The 20373-nt window shown below is 40.0% G+C and overlaps 2 protein-coding genes across 4 annotated transcripts; one reads left to right on the forward strand and one right to left on the reverse strand.

The window, feature by feature from the left end:
• The first annotated feature begins 1257 nt into the window (after window positions 1-1257).
• lbx2 (ladybird homeobox 2) lies at window positions 1258-4695 on the forward strand. Its single transcript, XM_061047657.1, has 2 exons — window positions 1258-1988; window positions 2740-4695. Exons 1-2 carry the CDS (start codon window positions 1658-1660, stop codon window positions 3204-3206), a joined length of 798 nt encoding a protein of 265 aa, XP_060903640.1. The 5' UTR covers window positions 1258-1657; the 3' UTR covers window positions 3207-4695.
• Window positions 4696-11118: 6423 nt separating this feature from the next.
• pcgf1 (polycomb group ring finger 1) lies at window positions 11119-20069 on the reverse strand. 3 transcript variants are annotated; one of them, XM_061047659.1, is made up of 9 exons: window positions 19943-20069; window positions 17666-17768; window positions 17401-17553; window positions 17178-17249; window positions 16257-16362; window positions 15522-15564; window positions 12808-12894; window positions 11460-11540; window positions 11119-11302 (listed from the first exon to the last, which is right to left on the reverse strand). In XM_061047659.1, the coding sequence occupies exons 1-9, from the start codon at window positions 20027-20029 to the stop codon at window positions 11252-11254; spliced, it is 783 nt and encodes a 260-aa protein (XP_060903642.1). In that variant the 5' UTR covers window positions 20030-20069; the 3' UTR covers window positions 11119-11251. The 3 variants fall into 3 exon arrangements, with proteins under 3 accessions (XP_060903642.1, XP_060903643.1, XP_060903641.1); XM_061047660.1 differs by having other exon boundaries at window positions 12808-12891; window positions 17666-17771; window positions 19943-20055; XM_061047658.1 differs by having other exon boundaries at window positions 17666-17771; window positions 19943-20055.
• Between the last annotated feature and the right edge of the window lie 304 nt (window positions 20070-20373).

The following is a 20373-nucleotide window of genomic DNA, read 5'->3' on the forward strand; positions in this document are numbered from 1 at the left end:
AAGCTTTAACACGTGCTAATATTTGTATATATATATATTTTTTTACATTAAGAAGAAGCTTTTGTTCAGATTAATGTTAAAATGTCTGATTTAGTATTTTCATATTTTTAAATGCTGTCATTTTTAAGCTTCCTTTATATTTTTCTACTGGATAAAAATGTACATTTCGTTCTCTCTACATGTTCAATATAATCTCTGAGCCGCATTGAAACGAATGAAGGGTTGTAAAAGTCGACATCAGGTAACTGTGATAATCTGACAAGCCTTTAATAAAGCAAGGTGTGTTACCTTCTGAGAAGACGTACCTGCGTCTCTCCACGGCGTCCACCTCGTCCCCGATTCTGTCTCTAATTCCGTGTCTCTCTTTGAATCAGTAAAAACTCTCATTCTGCGTCCCGCAGACTGTGAGCCACAGCACGGCGTCACCTTTATTATCCGCTTGTTTCACGCTGCCGCATTGAGTTACACTGGAATACTGAGCTTTTTTACCTGCAGGGTCAGAGGGAAGCACGAGTGATAAATCAAGGATGAATACAAGAAAAATAAAGGATCAGCAAAAACAAATAAACAACACATGTCAATTTGAAAAAGTGTTTTTTTTCTTTAAACTATCTTATTTAGAAAAAAAATTAAAAATAGTAAAAAAAAAAACAAAAAAAACGAAAAGTGTGGCCTCGTTTGCAGAGATATCGCATGTTTAATATTTTAAGTATCTAGTAATAAATAAGATTCCTGCTGCTTTTATTTCTTAATAGTTTTATGTTTTAAAAAGACGATCAACCTGCTGTGATAAATAAATATACTTTTTTTTTAATCCACCAGCTGTCATCTTGAACAGTGGAACAGTTTTACTAGTAACAAAATATTGAATACACTTCAAAATATGACCCTTAAATGTGTTCACTATTTCTTTTTTTTAGGCCGAATTGCTTTACAACACAGTGCCTAATGTGCAAATTACGCATAACGCTCAATGCGTAATTACGCACGAAAACGACAGAATGAATATCACGGCTGGAGAACCAACGCTGGCTCGGTATTCCTTTAATCTTTCCACAAAGCAAAGATGCTGGTGGTTGTATTTTAATGACCATTTACTTTCCCTTTCTAGCAGAACACACCAGCAGAGGGAAACAGATGCATAAACATTTGAGGGCATCTTTCTCTTCGGCAGCAGCAGCAGCAGACTCCTCCTCCTCCCCACGTCCAATTAGTTATTATGGTCCGGCCCTTTAAGACGCAAGCAGCGGGTCAGCAAGGAGTGTAGTGTTTCTCTAATTGAACTTCGCCCAATCAACAATAACTCGTTAGCAGTCGCGTTCTTCTTCTTCTTGCTGCTTGGGACAGCTTTTTTCTCCTTACAGGGATTCTCCACCTCCAGTCTGTGAGTGCATAAAGATCTACATGGAGCTAGGCAGAGCGACTCTCTGAAGGGAATACAGTCCGGCTGCCTTTCCAACTATACGCCCGGAGCATGGTTATTTTGGAGGAAAGCTCTGCGGAGAGCTGAGTTGCGGCATTCGGCTGAGAGTGTCAAACATTTTAGAGGAGGGGGGTCTTTGAGCAGCAGAGGAAAACACTTGTGGACGCGTTAAAAACTGCCCTTTGAATGAAATAACCAACTTTTTAGTGGAAGCAGCGATTCTTTTGGACTGCGATGACCTCCAGTAAAGACATGAAGGCAGGTTCTGTGTTACAGTCCAGCGGCGAGGAGAGGAGACTCCGGGCTCCCCTGGACCAGCTGCCGCCGCCGGCCAACTCCAACAAGCCTCTGACGCCGTTCAGCATTGAGGATATCCTAAACAAACCGTCCGTGAAGAAGTCGGTGTCCGCCAGTATCTGTCCGCCCAGAGTGCTGGAGAAAGTGACGGGCTCCAACTCGGCGAGGAACGGGATCACCACTCCCTCGTCGCCGCTGTGCGCGCTGGAGGAGCTGGCCAGCAAAACGTTTAAGGGACTGGAAGTCAGCGTGATCCAGGCAGCAGAAGGTACAGAACATTTTGATTTGTAATGCCGCAATGAACCTTCAGTTAAACTTTTAAAGTAGTGTTGAAGGTAAACAACCGAAGTGATCCTCTGAATCACATCTTAAATGAGTGCTAGCTGGGCTTGTTTTGACTCTAAACCTTTTTACGCGAGGACAGCTGTGAAGGAATGCAAACAAATACAAGACAAGAAATGCAAAATGATACATTTTCGCATTGAAATTTGGATTACACATGTTATATGGCGTGCTAAATCTTGCTAACATAAAGCTAACATACTCTTATGTGTTGTCAAAAAGTCAAAAAGCCATTATGGCCTGTACTAATGCAAGGCTGTGTTGGATAAATATGCAAAGAATGACTAATAAACCATAATTGAAACACAAGATTTTGGTTTTACTGCAGAACTTCTCAAATTAAAGGGACAAAAATGATGAGTGGCTTCAAACATGATGGATATTCACAACATGAGATGAAATGTGTGTTTTTTATTTTTGTGCTTATTTTCTGTTTTGTGACAGTGATGGCAGCACTTTAAAGTCACGCTGTTTATATAAAGATTAAAGTCTGTGTTTAAAAAGTGCTTGAATTGTAAAAATAAAAATACAACACTAAGCATGAAGTAAAAGAGAAAAAAAAACATGTAAACAGAGGTCAGGCCCTTTACGCAGTGCCATGTGTGTCTGCTGTAGTTTTGGGGGAAAGTGGCCCTTTGCGGTTGTTTTCATGCGTCTTGTGTGTTTTCCTCTCCAAGGTCGCGAACACGTGAACGCTTTCGGGCAGAGACAGACGTCGAAGAAGAGGAGAAAGTCGCGGACGGCCTTCACCAACCACCAGATTTACGAGCTGGAGAAGAGGTTTCTGTACCAGAAGTACCTCTCTCCGGCCGACCGAGACCAGATCGCGCAGCAGCTGGGCCTCTCCAACGCGCAGGTCATCACCTGGTTCCAGAACCGCAGGGCCAAACTCAAGCGGGACCTGGAGGAGATGAAGGCGGACGTGGAGTCCCTAAAGAAGATCACCCCGCAGACCCTGGAGAAGCTCGTCAGCATGGAGAACATTGACGATGCCCAGCAGGTCGGGGGCCCCGAGGCCAGATCGCCCAGTATCTCCCCGACCTCCCAAGGACACCGAGCCTTCCCACAGTCCCCCTCCTCCTCCAGAGACCAAACCACGGACGAGTTCTCGGAGGACGACGAGGAAATCGAGGTGGACGATTGACAGTCACTTGGCCTGCGATTTTCATAAGCAGCATCAAAAAGAATATAAAAAAGGGGGCATTTTTTCTTCCCAAACTTTTGCACGGATATTGACCGAGAAAGGAGAATTTACACATTTAAAAAAAAAAAAAACATTTCGAGATTTTTTTCTCTCCTCCCTCCCTTCCTCTCTCTCTCTCTTTTTCTCCTCCATTTTAATTTATTACCCGGACTTGTAAAGCTTTCCAAGTCTGTCGTTTAAGTCTCGCCACAATATTTGAGGAATATCCGGTTCCCCTTTGCAGACAGGCCTGACTCTTATGGTACTGTGAGACTGAAAAACTGTGTAAACGTTTGAATTTTTCACACTCATTTTTAAAAAGGAGAGGAGAGAGGGGGGGCAATGGGAAGTTGTGATATTATTTTAGTGTCATTTTATTCGCATTCTTCGGATCTGCCAAATATGTCAATGAGCCCCCCTTCAGCCCGCGGAGGAGGTGTCAGTGTGTCCCTCCTACATGCAGTGTACAATTTTTATTTTGGTTTTGTTCTGAGCGAGAAGTGTTTCTGCAAGCATGCAGGCCACTTCTCAGCGCAGGAGGAGGCATCCTTATCCCCACGTTTCCACGCTCTGACTTATGTGTATATATACCAGACATCATATGCGATAATTTTATTGTAACATTCTATTTAATCAGCATCTATGTAAATAAAGGTTATATGATATTTCAAGAAGCTGTCGGCGCAGTTGGATGTGTGATTGTGCAGAAAATTATCAAAAACAATAACTCTAAAGCCACATGTGAAGGGTGACTTATCCCTAAAGGAACATTATTATTACAGCATAATGATTTAAAGTGACAGTAGCTACATTAGAGGGTTAAATAGCTGTACTGAAGATGACCACAAACTTGTAATTTCATATAAAGTAGAGTAAATATTAAAGAAATAATATGGCGTGACTGTAAGCACAACAACACGCTTAAGACTTCTTTAGAAAGAGTTACACTAATGTGACTTTTATAAGAATATAACAGACGGATTACATATTTAAAATATTCATCCTGCCCTGCTTGGTAAAAAAAAAAAAACGTGGCCCTTTTGAGTATTTGACCCCTTGCTTTCAGGCCTGAAGTGCCGTGACTTCAATTAGCAGCCGTCCGTCGCCTTTCTTCCCATTCTTTCGCCCCGCTTTGAATGCATCTTGTCACAAGAAGGTCCCGGTCTGGCCGCGGTGTTAAGAAAAAGAAAAAAGCTTGCACCCTCCCCTGCGACCATATGTTTTCTTCCTCCGTCCATGGAATCGTCTTTTAACACAACTAGTCGACATGATTGATTAGGTTAACCCGCCTTCAGCTTCCAGCGAGCCGCGCGCAATAATGGCACGCATCTGCCACTCTTAACCCGGGTTTGTTTGGAAAAGGGAGAAAACAGTCTCCCCCATGAATAGCAAATGTCTTAGTGTGAGGGAACTAATGAATAAAGCTCAATGGGAGGCTGTGGAAATGCGACGTGCTGCTTCTGCTGCTGGCCATTTGTAACTGTTTTATAACGCGAGTGTGTGTGTGTGTGTGTGTGTGTGTGTGTGTGTGTGTGTGTGTGTGTGTGTTAAGTGTGTTTGTTTGTGAGGAAGGAGGGGTGTGTTATCGTAGTAGCTGATAAGTGCTAAAATCTTATAATATAAAAACAAACAAAGACGGTTACACTGGTGTTAATCATGAACCATATTTCATCTAATTTATTTTATTTTTGCGCACATAAACCCAAAAACAAAACTTCTCCCATTAAGCAAGTTTTATTCTTCACCTTGTTTTTATTTGTTTATTATCAATCCTCTAAACGTGATTTAGGAAAAGATTAATTTGTGTTTCCAGCTTTCAAGACATTTCAAATTATTTTTTATAGTTTTAATTATTTAATACTTTTAAAGTTTTCACATTTAAAAAAAAAAATCTGTTCCTGTCGTAAAATACTGACGCTTGAAATCTTAACACACTTAAGTTTGCTTCAGTGTTCTATCTTATTTTGAAGGTGCATTGTAACAAATCATTATATTAGGCTATATAGTAGTTTTAATTTGTAGTTTGTCCTCAAATATTCAGAAAATAATTTAAATGAAGACGTCTCAGCGCATGGAATCAAAATGAGGATATCAGGACTGAAGTTAAGGTCTTGTTAGAACAGATTTTCTTTTCTTTCTTTTTTATGGAGGGTAAAGGAACCGCGCACAAAAGAAGTAATCGCGTGGAATCGTGGAGGTTGAAAAGTCAAGTAGGAGCCTCTCTGGACTGAGAGAGCAGGGGGGACAACACAGAGGAGTCAGAGAGGGGAGAAATCTGCCTGATTCAGAGTAAACGTCTCTGTTCAGGGACAAACCGGGTTAAATAAAATAAAAACGTGATATATTTTTTTATTTATTTATTTGTTAGGGACAGTGCATATTAATGAACAGCTGTAAAAATGCCAGATTATAGCAGAAGTGCTAGTTTCTATCTGTTGTCCCTAGGCAGGTAACAGAGAAAGACAAATTACAAATAAAATACAAATACAAAGGCACAAGTGACACAAGACAATAATAGAGGTTAAAGGTTAAAGGTGGTCACAGACTTGTTTGAGGTGTGTTCTGAAGGTTGCATATGTTTGTGAGTCTCTTATTATGAGTGGGAAAATATTCCAATATTTAGTTCCTTTGACTGACAGAACAGTTTGTACGAATGTAGTGCGTCTGTACGGGACCTCACAGTCTCCTCGGGCTGTTAATATTATTAATATTATATATATATTGATTTAATCCTTGAACAACATGCATGACTTTAACATCCCACTTCTGTTTGAGTTTCTGTTTTATTTCAAAATGAGCGTTGACCTCCCGCTCTCTAATTTTGAGATCTAAAATACAGTCAAATTGTCTTATTGTAAACTTCCCACGTTGAGTTATTATATAAACAAGAGACCCAACTTCCACATAAAATATTTTTCTTTGAATGGAAGGTGCCATTTAAAGTCACATTACCATATTATACACACAAGCACGCGCAGGTTCTCTAAGATCAGCATTTTATTTAAAAAATAAAAAATGGACTGGATGTTGAAATTTTCTGTTTCGGCCTAAAGGTCACGTGTTTAGGGGGTTATTGTTTCTTCATCATTTAAATGTCCTGAAGGGACTTACACAGGCTTTCTAAAGATGGCTGGAGGGTTAACATGTCTACACCATAATGCATGCATGTGTGTGTGTGTGTGTGTGTGTGTGTGTGTGTGTGTGTGTGTGTGTGTGTGTGTGTGTGTGTGCCTGTGTGTGTGTGTGTGTGTTACAATGCTGCTGAATTGTGTGTCAGTTTCCATCTGATTTTTTTCACTCCTTATTTAAAAACATGACCACAGGGACTTTATCTGGAAGGTTTAAATTAAATTCAGGATGATATTAAGGTTACTGGGAAAATATTTGAAACCCCTCTTTTCTTCTAACAAAACTGAAATTTGTTTTTAAGAGTAGGCAGCCCTCAACCTTCCTTTTTAACTTTTTAAGGTAACATTTCCTTTATTTATAAAATATCTAGGCAGTCTGTATCCAGAGCCTCGTTCCGGGTTATTGACCTTTGCACTAAAATGTTAAACTGATTCGCCCTTGATGAACACATGCTCGTCTTTCATATGAAATTTAAACTCCATTTGTAGCGTTTGACCTTTACGACACACACACACACACACACACACACCAAACCCTTCTATTAGTGTTGTGTAGAAACACACACTGGTTTTATTTTAACAACATTATCTAAAACATTCAGTAAGCACATTTACTGTTTTATTACCCATAAGGCAATGTTCTGAAAAGGAGATTAAAGATGCTCCCTGTTGTTTTAAATGTTGTGGCTGCTGCAGCGTGCTGTCTGTACTATCAGCCTGTGTCAGGTTATCACAGTCTTTGCTTTCACTCTGGACAAGATCACACACATCAAAGCCTGAGGGGCCTGCTGCCTCTGCTGCTGAAAAGAGCACCAAGGGCGCCACCTAGTGCTCATCAGGGAGCGGTGTTGAATGCTAAGCAGAGCTGCTTACACACAGAGAGATGGTCAGTTACGTTTGTGCAAAGATATGAATGTTTTGGACCGTCATCATACTTTAGAGTTCAGACTGCAGTAATCCACCGCACACTTTTTATACAGCCTCTAAAAAGTTCAATAAAACATGACGACGGTCGGTCAGTGTGTCTCATAAACATTTTAAAGACGAGGTGCAGTGCCAGCTGGCTGAAGCTGCTTTTCTACATTCTGTGGCGTCTAACTCGCTCCACTGCTTTTTACACATGATGCTGAGTTTACTTTGTGTAGAGAGGACGGCAGCCATGACGCCTTCTGTGGCCGTGGAGGTTTTTTTGAAAACATGACACTGAACGTAGACTTTCTGTAGTTATGCATGCTCACCACAAAGTAATGGACTCCTGTTTGGCATTTGAAAGATGTCGGAGTTTAAAGGTGTTGCTAAAGCTTTAATGAAAGATCATATTGATCGTTTTCAGACTGTCGCCTACAAGAGATCAAACTTTAGGCTCCTCCTTACTGTAACTCTCTGATCCAGGTCTGCATTCCCTCCCGCCCACTACGCTCTGCCAATGAAAGGCGTCTGATCCAACCTTCACAACAGGGTCCTAAGACGCTGACTAGACTCTTCTCCTCTGTCGCCCCCCGGTGGTGGAATGAACTTCCAAACTCCATTGGATCTGCAGAGTCCCTCTGCACCTTTAAGAGAAAGCTAAAGACCCAGCTCTTTCATGAATACCTACTAACTTAATGATGATGGTCTCCATATTATTGATGATGATGATGGTAATGACGATGGTTTTTGTTTGATAACGACGACTTATAAAATGGTTTCTATACTGATTAGAGCTCTCAAGAACTGCCCTCAATGTTGTGCTTTGCCTCTGGTCACTTCCTGTCAGCACCTGTGTGTCCAATCAGACTCAAAGCTGATCGTTTGCTCTTACTGACATTGTTCCCTTTTTTCTAGATCCTTGCTTGTGTTGTTCTTACTCTCTGATGTACGTCGCTTTGGATAAAAGAGTCTGCTAAGTGAATTGTAGAATTGTAGGATCTTAGAGCTGCAAGTTGTCTTTCTTTGTCCTTTTAGATCCTCAAAGCCTAGAAAGGTGTTAAATAAGAGCTGAAGTTACCCTTCATTTCAACAGTACAATGCATGTAGTTATTAGCCTAAGTGCACGTTGCCTGCCATACAAAGGTAACATGCTAAATATGATGCTTCCTTCAGTGTCACCATTCCTTTAGATCAGTGGCTCTCAACTAGTCTAGCCTAAAGACCCACCACCAACTCCTAAATGAGAAATCGCGACCTAAATTTCAGATATTTTTCAACCAATAAGATTTGTTTCATGAAAAAAATGATGCAGTTTGGACCTCGGCTCGGACGGTACAAAACAAACATGTTTTAAAAAGTGCTGCAAAGACTGTTTGACTTCCAGGGACACATTCACGTCCCACTTTTGGGTCCAGACCCACCAGTTGAGAACCACTGCTTTAGACCTCACTGTCCTTAGAGCGACCTTTGTTAGGTGGAGACAGATTAAGACAAAAAGTGGAAACTGAGAGTTCAACTTTCAACCCTAGAAACAGTATTTGACTATCTCAACATGCGAGAGGTTCAGATCAGCTGTTCTGCTTTATTGTTGTGACTTTGTTTTCTCAATTCTAAAAGGATTTCACCTTCCTTGGAGTTTATTTTTTTAATATCAGCACTTTGAATATCAGTGATTCTGTGTTATGTTTCACTACTGGTGGAACAAAAAGCCCGTACCTCCTTTAGTATTTTAAGCTTTTGGAACATTTGAATTCACACAACAATAAAAGTCTAATGACGCATTAGTATTAACCCACCTTTCTTTAAAATGATAATCATCACTAATCCTTTTTTTTAAAGAAGTTAAACATATTAGAAAGCTTTGTGACACCTTCTCTAAAATAACACACCGCTCAGTTACAAGATCCAAGACAACGTCCAAGTCCCTGAACGTCTCTTGGATTACAGTGAGGTGGATTATAAAAACGGACCGAGCATGACAAAGTCGTAAATATGCCCTCGAGCAGGCCGAGTGTTCTGAGAGACGAGCACAAAGTGACCGAGGCTGCCAAGAGATGTGTGCGGACGCAGAAGGAGCGATGAGTTACATGGTCGAGGAAAGAGTAAAAAAATAAAAAGTACTGCTGCAGTCACAGCTGTACTCGCTGAGGAGGGCGTTCAAACAAGGAGGACGACGGCTCTGTGATCCAATGAAAAGTGAATTCTTCTGACCAAAATGTCTGGTGTGATCAAACCACCACCACACAAAGAGTCAAAGCTGGAAGATGGAAACAACCAGCAGAGGAAAGAGTTATCTGCAGCCGGCCCCAGAGGAGGAGAAGATGACATTCCTTGCAGTGTATCCCGCTGCAGACCCAAAGACAACTGCAACCGAGGAGATGATTTATTCTGCAGTAAGACAATAACCCCAAAGATAAGCCAAAGCTGACAGGTAATGGCTTCAAAACAACCAGCACCGGCCAAGTCGGAGTCCAGCGTTTCTGTCAGGACTTTTAAATTACTGTTCTCTCACAATCCCCGTCAAACTCAGCAGAGACCGAGCACATTTCAGCAAAAAGAAAAGGGGGAAAAAATGCCAAGTGTGCAGAGGTATGAAGCTCCAAACTCAAGATTTAGAGCGCTACCAAAAGGTGCTTTCGCTACAGATTACCTTTTAGTTGCGAGTTTATTTGGGGGATGATGTCATACTACAGCTAACGCCCGACCAATATGGGATATTTGTGTCTGATACAGAAATCATTATTAGGGAGAGAAAAAAAAAATCTGATACCGATAAATTGGCTTTTATCTGTTAGATAAAAATAAACATATTTATTGCATTGACCCCTCAAATGCAGTTATCCAACACTTATAGATATTTAATGCAGAAAAGATGCTTGACACTCTAGAGAGCGACGATGCTTGTTGTAATCCGTATAGCGCCCTCTGCTGGTGAAAGAGAAGTACTAGTGTAATATACAATGAAACGCTTTTTGACTGGTGAATAAATCTACAACTATCAGTTCATATCTGCAACAAAGTAGCCGATACCGATAGTCACATGATAAGGTCACATCGGCCGATATTATCCGCTGGCCGACTAATCGGTCGGGCTCCAACTACAGCTGCAGAGTTGTAACAAAATATGTTTTTGAAGGAAAGACAACAAGAGTCAAAGCAGAAGACGTTAGTTCTAGATGAAGAGATCTCGAGTGGAAGTATTTTAAAGGTTAATAGTAATGCTGATTCAAGAGTCTGACATCTTGTAGGTGCATATAGCTTGTGTATGCAGGACTATGTCAGGGATGTTACGATATCAGAATTTTAACTGTTATCAAAGTTATCCAGAATTTTTTGGATACCACAGAAACAGAACGCCCAATATTTGGAATTGTGTTGTTTTCAATCATCGTATATATTGCAATTCAACTCCTGCACACTGTCTACGTTGCACAAAAACATTGGCAACATTTCAATATTGCAGATGTTTTTTGTGCAATTTCTATAGTGTGCAGGAGTTCTCTTCTAATTTTGGATGGATTCATTCCTCTCTGAGCCGCCTCTCTTCTTCAGCGTTGGCATCATTTGAAACGTGGTATCCAAAAGGTATCAATAATGTTGACAACCTGAGGACTTTTAAAATAAGAAGGATGAAGTAAAGGATAATTATTCTTTTTAAGTGTGATAAAGATGGTGGCAGCCATTGGCAATATTTTTAACTGCTTGTGTTGAAACCTATTTTCAATCAACATTAACATGAGTATACATTTTTCTGTTAATTATTGATTGATACCAGTGGTACAAGTAGAAAGTAAATTACACCCAAAAACAATTATTTCAGCAAGTAATACAAACGGTTATTATTTCAAATTTCAATTTATTTTCAAAAATACAAAACAAGGAAAATAAGTATATGTACACAAACACTATTAAAATAGAATATGTATAGTACAAAATATGTACAGCCGACCCCCCGAGTGAAAACAAGTCCTATCTGCTCCGCTTGTCCTTGATGGTGTAGTGAAGCACTAACGGCTGGGCCTAGGGGAGAACACAGGTCACATGTTACAGGTCACCCATCACACTTCATTAGAGCACTTCATGTTAATTCTGAGTGAAAGCTGGAGTAGACAGTAGAGTCATAGTCCAGAGGAGAAAGAGAAGATAGATGTTTAAAATAACAGTTTCTGCATCGTACCTTTCCAAACCAGTGTGAGAGCCATAACCGCTTCATGGTCATGTGATCGGGCAGAGACTCGTTATTGAACAACATCTGGACCTGTGAGGAGAGAACACAAACGGGTGTGAAGGGGAAACCTGAAAGGAACATCTGTGCTGACCTTTACACATGAAACGTGTGTGCAGCTTCGTGTAAGAAGATAAGAAAACTTGTGTTTTTTATATGAACCACTGAGTCACTTAAAAAACTGAAATTATGTCATCACCATGGAAACACAGCTGACATCAACAAGGAAGTGACACTTTCTTTATTTTGTGACTATTAAAGACACTTTGAAGACGAAGCGGGGTCAAATCGATCAAAACAGGAGCGACTGATTGGAGTCACTGAGAAAGTGTTTGGATTGATCCGAGCTCTTCAGTCGTTTCTGACTAATTAAACAAACAACAACAACATTTCCCTCTTGTGTATGAGTTACACTTGCACCACAATCCTTTAACAAAATGTAGTTTTGATGTCGTCAGTTTAACGTTTGATTCAATACATTTCAACTGCAAATTTCCTTTGTTACATAGCATTAAATACACCGCATCACTAAAGTCCTGTTTGCTGAATGACTGAACATATGACGGGTGATGTGCGTTATTAGTTGTTTTGAACGCAGCGTGTGTTTACATACAGCACCAGTCAAACATTTGGACACACCTGATTGAAATGCATGTTATTATCTCAGAGACATTTTGATCTGAAGGCTTCAATGTGTTTCTTATAGAAATAGAAATAGTGAAGTTGATGTCTACGTATATATGCACAACAAAAATGAAATGTTTTATTTTTATTGTTTTAATACCTCCTCTTATTCTTAAATGAGGTAAATAGTAAAAATAAATTATTAGTAGGTGTGCTTTAGATACAGCTTACAGTAGCTATATTATAATAATATACTGTATTATTGATAATACTGTTACTATTGTGTGTCCAAACTTTTGACAGGTAGTGTATATTCAGATAATATTCTGGTGTCTGCATTTTAAAATCTACTCTCTTTTCTTCCACAGCAGACGTACTTTGTCTTTTGAAGAGATAATGCAGCACACAAAATTCATCATGAGCATATTTTGTAACACTGGTTTGACCAGAATGTCTCTTTTTTTATTTTTATTTTTTTATAAATCAAGCATGATAACAAACGTAAGGTAAAGATAAACTATATTGATCCCCCAATTGGGAAGAAATTTATTTGTTACAACAGCTCAAAAACAGTAGTATAATTTGTAAAAATGTAAGTTAAAAAACAAACATATTTACATTAATTAAATAAAGCAAGAAATTACAATAAAGGTAAAATAATACTAGCCATAGGTACCTGGTGTTTCTCCACGTTTAGTCGATGACAGAGGACTTTCCGTAGGTGTCTCACCTCCGCTCGGACCGAACAGCGGACAAACTTCTGCTGCAGAGGAAAAGGTCAAACAGAAATAAACATATTCAGTAAAACGTAACGTGAGCAACGCAAAACATGAGGGAGGTTCAAATACATCCCAAAGCAGCTATACAATGTGTGTTGATAGACCGCACTCATGAGACCACAGAGGAGCTAACAGAGAGATTTCTTGTTCACTTCCTGTTTATACTGCAGGTCAAACTGCCCAATTTACTCTCCGTTTTTTTTCCACTTGTAACTGCACCATGGTGGTGATGTTGTTAATGTCCCTCTATAGTTTTGGGTGTAACACTGAAAAAAGAGGCTGCAGCCCTCGACCTCTATTTTAAGGTTTAGCTTAGTTCACAGTATCCAAGTGCCACAGGTATGATCTCTAAAAGCTTCTCGACTAAAAACCATTCAAACATAAATGAATGGTACGGTAACTGAAGGTCGACAGGGTGCGGCTTGCTCCTGTTAGGATTGGATTTACAAAGAAGCAAAAACTTGAGTTACTGCTCGACATTTCCCGCTCCACATTGACCTATTGCACATGCTGAAGCCACAGAGCTAAACTGTCTTTACTCCCTGAATGAAGTGTAAGACAGTAGGTATCTAAAGGGGACACAGAAATATATTTCAGTGCGTCTTCACCTCTGTAGAAACAGAGGATTATGATGAACAAGCAGGAGACAGAGAACAGCGTGCAGCAGAGGTTACAGGTCTAATTCAGACCCAGAATGCAGCGTGGACAGAGCATGCTTGGCAAAATGATCAGACATAACACCCCCCCGTTATACAGGTTCACACCGAGGTTACTGCATATCAAGAGAGGTCAGGAATTAAACCGACGAAACTGCATGTTCCCATTACGTCGGGTAATTTTAGACAACAATAAACAACATTTTGATTCCACCAACGGGTCAAAGAGGACATGTGCGTTCTTGCTGTCACCTGATCACATTGTTAGAACTCCAAAACTCATATCTTGTATGACTTGTTAATGTTCATGTCATAGGTGGAGAGCCCAGACAACAGGACACTGATAGGTTAGAATAAAACTCTGACTCAGACAGGAACATGTGAGATAAAAGAATCTCATCTAGCATTTAAAACGTCTTTCTTTTCTTGACATATACAGTCAATGAGTGGTGGTTAAGCCTCTCAAAATCTTTAAAATATAAACACATGACAACATGAGCCCCAAGTTGGCGTACTAAACAGGCTTTTGTTAAACAATGGCGCTCTCTGCTGGCCGACCAAAGTCACTGCAGTAAGAAGAAGTATGGCTCACAGCAGAGTGAAATTTGATGTATTCAGTGACTTTTACATAAGTTGCATTCCCTATGATGTGTGTTTAAGTTTTTATGCTGCATGTCACACACACACACACACACACACACACACACACACACACACACACACACACACACACACACACACACACACACACACACACACACACACACACACACACACACACACACACACACACACACACACACACACACACACACACACACACACACACACACACACACACACACACACACACACACACACACACACACACACACACACACACACACACACACACACACACACACACACACACACACACACACACACACACACACACACACACACACACACACACACACACACACACACACACACACACACACACACACACACACACACACACACACACACACAGAGAGAGAGAGAGAGAGAGGATTCAGCCACGGTGTGAAAACTTCCCACGGACGAGCTCGGCATTATTCGCAGCTTAGTGGGTTTCATATTAGTTAGCAAGCACTTTTCAAAAGAGCATATTTAATGTGCCGGAGTGTAAATCTTATTTAACTGACTGGTGGAAACACAATAAGCATGAAGACACTAAAACAGAGTATTAAGAACCAAAAAGTGAAAAAAATTGGTCTTTCATTAACAAGCAAATCAAATTTAACAGTTTGCAGAGTTAAATTCAGCATTTGTATATTTTGTTTCTTGTTCTTTTCTGCTACATTTGAGGAGTTTTTCATGCAGGGAAAGAGTAATTAAAGTTAATGATTAGTGGAAGACTGTCACCTTAATCTAAATGACAATCTGTCCAACAGCCTTTTAACTGTCTGGTGCCCGAGTTCATTCATACAAAAAGGATTTGGAATATGTTGATGGATATAAAGAAACTCCTGTGAGAGATTTTGTTTCATAAATGATTTGAACTTTTCCCCAAGAGTCGGTCCCTAATGATAAAACACTGAGTCACATGTTAGCAATCTGACCTCAAGTTGTGCCTCAATGTTTGAAAAAAACACCATGAACACCAACAAAAATGAGCAGTTTGGTTGGGAAGTTAAAAAATGATGACAACATGCCTCTGTGGTGTATTTATCCCCGTCTCTCTGTTAGTCTGAGGCAGCCGCAGTAACCAGCTGATTTCTGCTGGTGCTGCAGATGTCATTGTGCCGTGTATTTGTTTAGCAGTTTGAGGCAGAAGATGACTCGTTAAGGCAGCAAAAAAAATGACCCCAGGGGACACGTTTCCCACGGTTGTGCAAACCTGAGATGTGAGTTGCTAAAAAAGCATCAACAGTGAAACGTTCCTAAAGTGCAATGTGCTCAACACATCTAGGACAGAGTATTGGTCTTACCTGGAGCGTGAGTTTCGTCTTGTCTTTTCCAGCAAGCGATGAACTGTTAAAGACAAAACGCGTCATCAGAGACTGGTTGAACTGTGGAATCTGATAATGTTGCCGGCTACTTCCTCCTTTACTTGACTAATTCAAACAGATTAACCCCCAGGCTTCAGTTTAATTTACTACCCTCTTAAATCACTGACAACAAAATGTCCATACCAAAAAACTATAACTGCTATAAAAACAGAACAGATTGATATTTTTTTCTACTTTTTTTTTTGCTCTTAAACAACTTCAGCTTGGCTCAAAAATATCAAATATTTAGTAATTATCAGGAATTTAACCCTATAAATGCCAGTTTGATTACATGATTCTGGCATTTAAAGGGTTAAATTCCTGATAATTCTTCAATATTTGATAGTTTTGAGCAGGGCTGGAGTTGTTTAAGAGATTTATGCAGAAAAAAGTAGAAAAAAATATCAATCTGTTCTATTTTTATAACAGTTTTTTGTAAGTTGACATTATTGCCCTTAGTGACTTAAGAGGGTAGTAAACATGTTTCACAGTGTTCTATTGATCTATTAAAAAAAATAAAATGTGCCAAGAGAGAGACTTTCCTACAAAAAATGTGTGCCATATGCACTAACAGACAAAATGATGGACAGATGAAGAGGAAACATTTGACCAAATGGACAGAAATATCCATAGTGACTCATGAGGGTTAAAGATGTTGACAAGAGAAAAGCTCACCTTAGTCTTTCTAAACAGAGTGACACCTGCTCATCATATCTGTAGAAGTGTGCTTTTGAATGGTCGAAGCTTGTGTACGGTAAACCTGTGGCATCGGGTACAGCGTCTGCAATGGAAGTCAAATAAAAAATTGTATTAAAATGTACAAATAAAGCACAAAAATATCAGTTGCATTGTAATCCGGACAGAAACTATAAACTCAAGACCAAACACAGAAAAAAAGTTTGTTTCATGCATTAAAAAACGCACACCTGAACCAATACAGTACATGTATATTTTAATTCCTAATAGCATGCAGCAATGTCTCGTCAGCCGATACAACCAACAGCTCCTTGATGACCACATTTTAACTACTTCATTACAGCTGCGTCTGGTGTTTTTTGGGAATGGGAATGCTTTGTCTTTAAAGGAAGAGAGCTGTATCTGTGATCAACCCACTCACATTTATATTCTGTGTTCTTGTTTTGAGTTCGACCTACACTGTAGATAGCTTAAAAGCTGTAGAGATATCACTATTTCAAGATGTTTGTATTTGGAAATTTTTGCACTCACAGCTTCTTTAGTATTGGACAGCATCGATGTACAAATCTAAGTTCAAAAAAGTTGAACGATGTCTGACTGTGTGTGTGTGTGTGTGTGTGTGTGTGTGTGTGTATGTGGAGCTCCAGCTGTGCCGCTCTTCCACAACATCCGAAAGGCAGTGTGAATTCACAGACGGGGAGACACCTTTATTTCTCTGTCGCAGAATCAGTATGAATGTTCAAAGATGTGATGATGACCGAGCTTTAGATATGGCACTTTTGTGGAGTCAAAAAAGGAACAATGCAAGATGACACATGGAGAAGCAGAAAACCCCTGATCCAGTTTCCTCTCTGGTCTTATCCAAAACAAACTTAACAACAGGCCACATCGATGACTTACCGTCTCCAGACGGTTGGATGACTCTCTCTAAGCCACGCGACTGATAAAATTCCTTTATTCTTTTGTCTTCACCTGTTCAAACATGAACATGGAGATTAGACAAACATGGCTGACAGTGATAAACTATAAACACTTCAACATGCAACAAAACAGGTTGTTTAACTCAATGTTCAAATATTGACTGTGATGTTGGGACCTCTTGCTTTATGTACAGAGAACTTACTTTCTTGCAGTCCAGGCACCAGTTTGTAGACGATATCCTGCATCACTCGATCCAGTTTGAGGTTGAGTAAAGGCTGCGTTTCATGAATTTTGATGTTGCACATGGGACAGTACTTGCTCGTTTGCAGGTATTTCACAATACAACTTTTACAGACTGTGGAGAAGAAAATTCTTGTTATCATTCTGATGACATAAGATGGCAGAAAAACTTTAAATCAACAGCAGCAGAGCAGATGATGACGGTGTCAAGCTCCGATTAAACTTACAGGTGTGCAAACACTCCGTTATTGTTGTTGCATCTATGAAGTAGCCGGCGCACAGGTAGCAGACGATATGTTCGTTCAGGTCCTTGATCTTCAACTTCACCTCCTCCTAGGCAAAAAAAAATGTGGATAAGCAGCACCTCGAAATAATGATTCAAGCTATGACTAATATTTATCTCACTGTGATTTAGGACAGGAAAAAAATGAATGCGTCAGAAACACAACGAGCATTAAAATGAACAACCTGACAGCTATGGTCAATAAAAAGAAAAACATGGTGTTGTTCTAGTCACGCTGCAGCCCCCGCACCAGCTGACTATGTTCCTGTTGACAACAATATGGACAGAGACTGTTGAATTTTAATCAGTCACTTACTTCTTTGTGAAATTCAAAGGTTCTCTACCAGGAGGACCAGTGTTTCGGTTTAACCAGCGACCCTTTTCAGGACTTTCAGCCGAATGCGTCTTTGGTTGTCATGGATACAACATTTTAAGAGTCCTCGCAAATGCATCTTTAGTTCGTTTTTTTATTGAATATAAATTCAGTTAAATTTAGAAAGCTTTATTGGTATGAATGTGATAAACTTGCCAAAGCACATGATAACAAAGAATGCAATAATAACATTAATTAATACTAAATGTGTGTGTGTGTGTGTGTGTGTGTGTGTGTGTGTGTGTGTGTGTGTGTGTGTGTGTGTGTGTGTTCAGGTTCCTCTGGTCCTAGTTGCGATACATTTCACAGTTATAATCTCACATTCTGATTTTTTCTCCCAGCTGAGTTTTTACGTGTGTTCAAATTCAGGATGTATGTGTGTAGTTTGATGGAAGTATTGCGCTCTCTCAGTTTTGGATTTGGGGCATGATGTGATGAAGTGGAGCTCCATCCAGACTGTGCACACCGAGTTTGTGCATCATCAGGACTTTTCTAAGTGTACGATTGGTTACAGTGCTCAGGTAATCTGCCATTGTGCAGATGTGCTGCTTTACAGGCAAGGCAGGTGACTGCTTGAAGCCTTTAGGTTAGTAGGGGACCTTAAGGGGATGACAAACTTAAACCACAGCAATGGCTCAGAATGTGCAAAGTTCTGTGAGGGGTGCTGTCCCATCTGACAGCACATATCATAGAAAAGTAAATGACTGAATGTTGCTTATCTAGCTCTAAATATGTGGGAGAGAGACACTTGATTAACATAACTTCGGCTAGCATGCAAGTTAATTATAACATTAATAATTATAACATAATGGCGATTTTCCTGGTTGGAGGGACGTCATGGAAATATTTGCCTCAGGACCGAGCAGACTCCAAAATCGCCACTGCTTTATTTTTTCAATAACTCTTTCCACAAGTGGAAGTGTAGATACCTTGTAATATTCTATTATTGTATTTTTTTTATTTAACTGATGTAAATATGTTTGATTTTTAACTTCTATTTTTATTTTTAATAATTATATTCCTGTTTTCTTGAGCTGCTGTAACGCAAAAATTCCCATGGGGGATCAATAAAGTTCATCTTTTATCTTTATTGTTAGATAGCATATTAATCTTATCTGTTACTCATACCTGACATTTAGACAAGAACTAAACAAAGAGGCGTTCGGGTTAATAGAATTTTCAACACGTGTTGTCATGACAACAACCAAACACGCATTCGACGGTAAGTCACCAGTCTGCACGGTCACCTGTTTAACCGAAACACCGGTAAAATTTAAGCTGGACGTAAACTTACTTTCATTCAGACTTTCTGGATGTTTGGACAGAGGTGGGTCGAGCTGAAATCTTGGTTTGTGAAGAGACGGTGTAAACTATGACCAAACTCAAACGAAAAAGGGACAACTTGAGTAAAACAAACTCCTTTAACTTCGGTTAAAAATGCGTCGTCGAAAACAAACGGACAGCAGCTCGTAACACCGCCGTGATGATTACACTCTGTTACGGATAAATCACGAAGTGCAGCAGCCGTTACCGATGCTAATCACTTAAAAACGGTGTAACTGGGAGTAGACTACTAGAACCCTGATGAAGACACCTGATATGAGTAAAAATAACAATATGTTAACAGGGTTTTGGCCACGCTGCTCCGCTGTTCAGACAGAACAACACGGGTCGACTCCCACCATCTGCGCATGCGCACACGCGGCTCCTCTCCCTCTCTCAATCAGCGCCGCGGAGACGACAACGATCTCCCGGCAATGCGTGCGTCTAAACTCGCCTCTGCTGCAGTTTGACCCCCCGTCGGCTCCCACCCCAGCGCCGGTGGGCTCCAACAACATGCCCGCTCACCTCGTTCCGCAGTGGGTCCAGTTTGTAGACGGACTGTAGCTGGTTTCGTAGCCGCATCGCTATGGCCATCGGACCTTGCTCCGCCATCTTTGGGAATTATCCTTACTTCCGGGTAAAGCGGATGTTGTATTTGTGGAAGCCAAAGAAGGCGGGTCTAAGGTCACTGCTAAATATAAAATAAATATAAAAAAGTTAAATAAATAAATTAATGTCAAGATTGAAAATGTATTAATAATAACAAGCCACTTCACCATCACACAAAACAAATATCATATTACATTTTAAAAAATGTTCTCACTCCATGCTCACCAATGGACATTTGCTTTAAAAAAAACAAGAGTAAACAAAACTAAAATCATCTTGTTGTCAAGTGATTCCTGAATTTTTAACCACTAGGCTACAGTTCGTTTGTAGTCCTCTATGAATAAAAA

This window comes from Labrus mixtus, chromosome 10, assembly GCF_963584025.1.
Source record: "Labrus mixtus chromosome 10, fLabMix1.1, whole genome shotgun sequence".
In the NCBI taxonomy this organism is placed as follows: Eukaryota; Metazoa; Chordata; class Actinopteri; order Labriformes; family Labridae; genus Labrus; species Labrus mixtus.

What these genes read in the sequence shown, in the direction of transcription:
- lbx2 (XM_061047657.1), top strand. Translation starts at nt 1,658, where the DNA reads ATGACCTCCAGTAAAGACATGAAGGCAGGTTCTGTGTTACAGTCCAGC. An exon ending in CGTGATCCAGGCAGCAGAAG is followed by an intron (nt 1,989 to 2,739) that starts GTACAGAACATT and finishes TTCCTCTCCAAG; the next exon opens with GTCGCGAACACGTGAACGCT.
- pcgf1 (XM_061047658.1), bottom strand. Translation starts at nt 20,029, where the DNA reads ATGGCGGAGCAAGGTCCGATGGCCATAGCGATGCGGCTACGAAACCAG. An exon ending in CATCCAACCGTCTGGAGACG is followed by an intron (nt 16,363 to 17,177) that starts GTAAGTCATCGA and finishes CTTCCATTGCAG; the next exon opens with ACGCTGTACCCGATGCCACA. An exon ending in TCTCACACTGGTTTGGAAAG is followed by an intron (nt 11,303 to 11,459) that starts GTACGATGCAGA and finishes GTTCTCCCCTAG; the next exon opens with GCCCAGCCGTTAGTGCTTCA.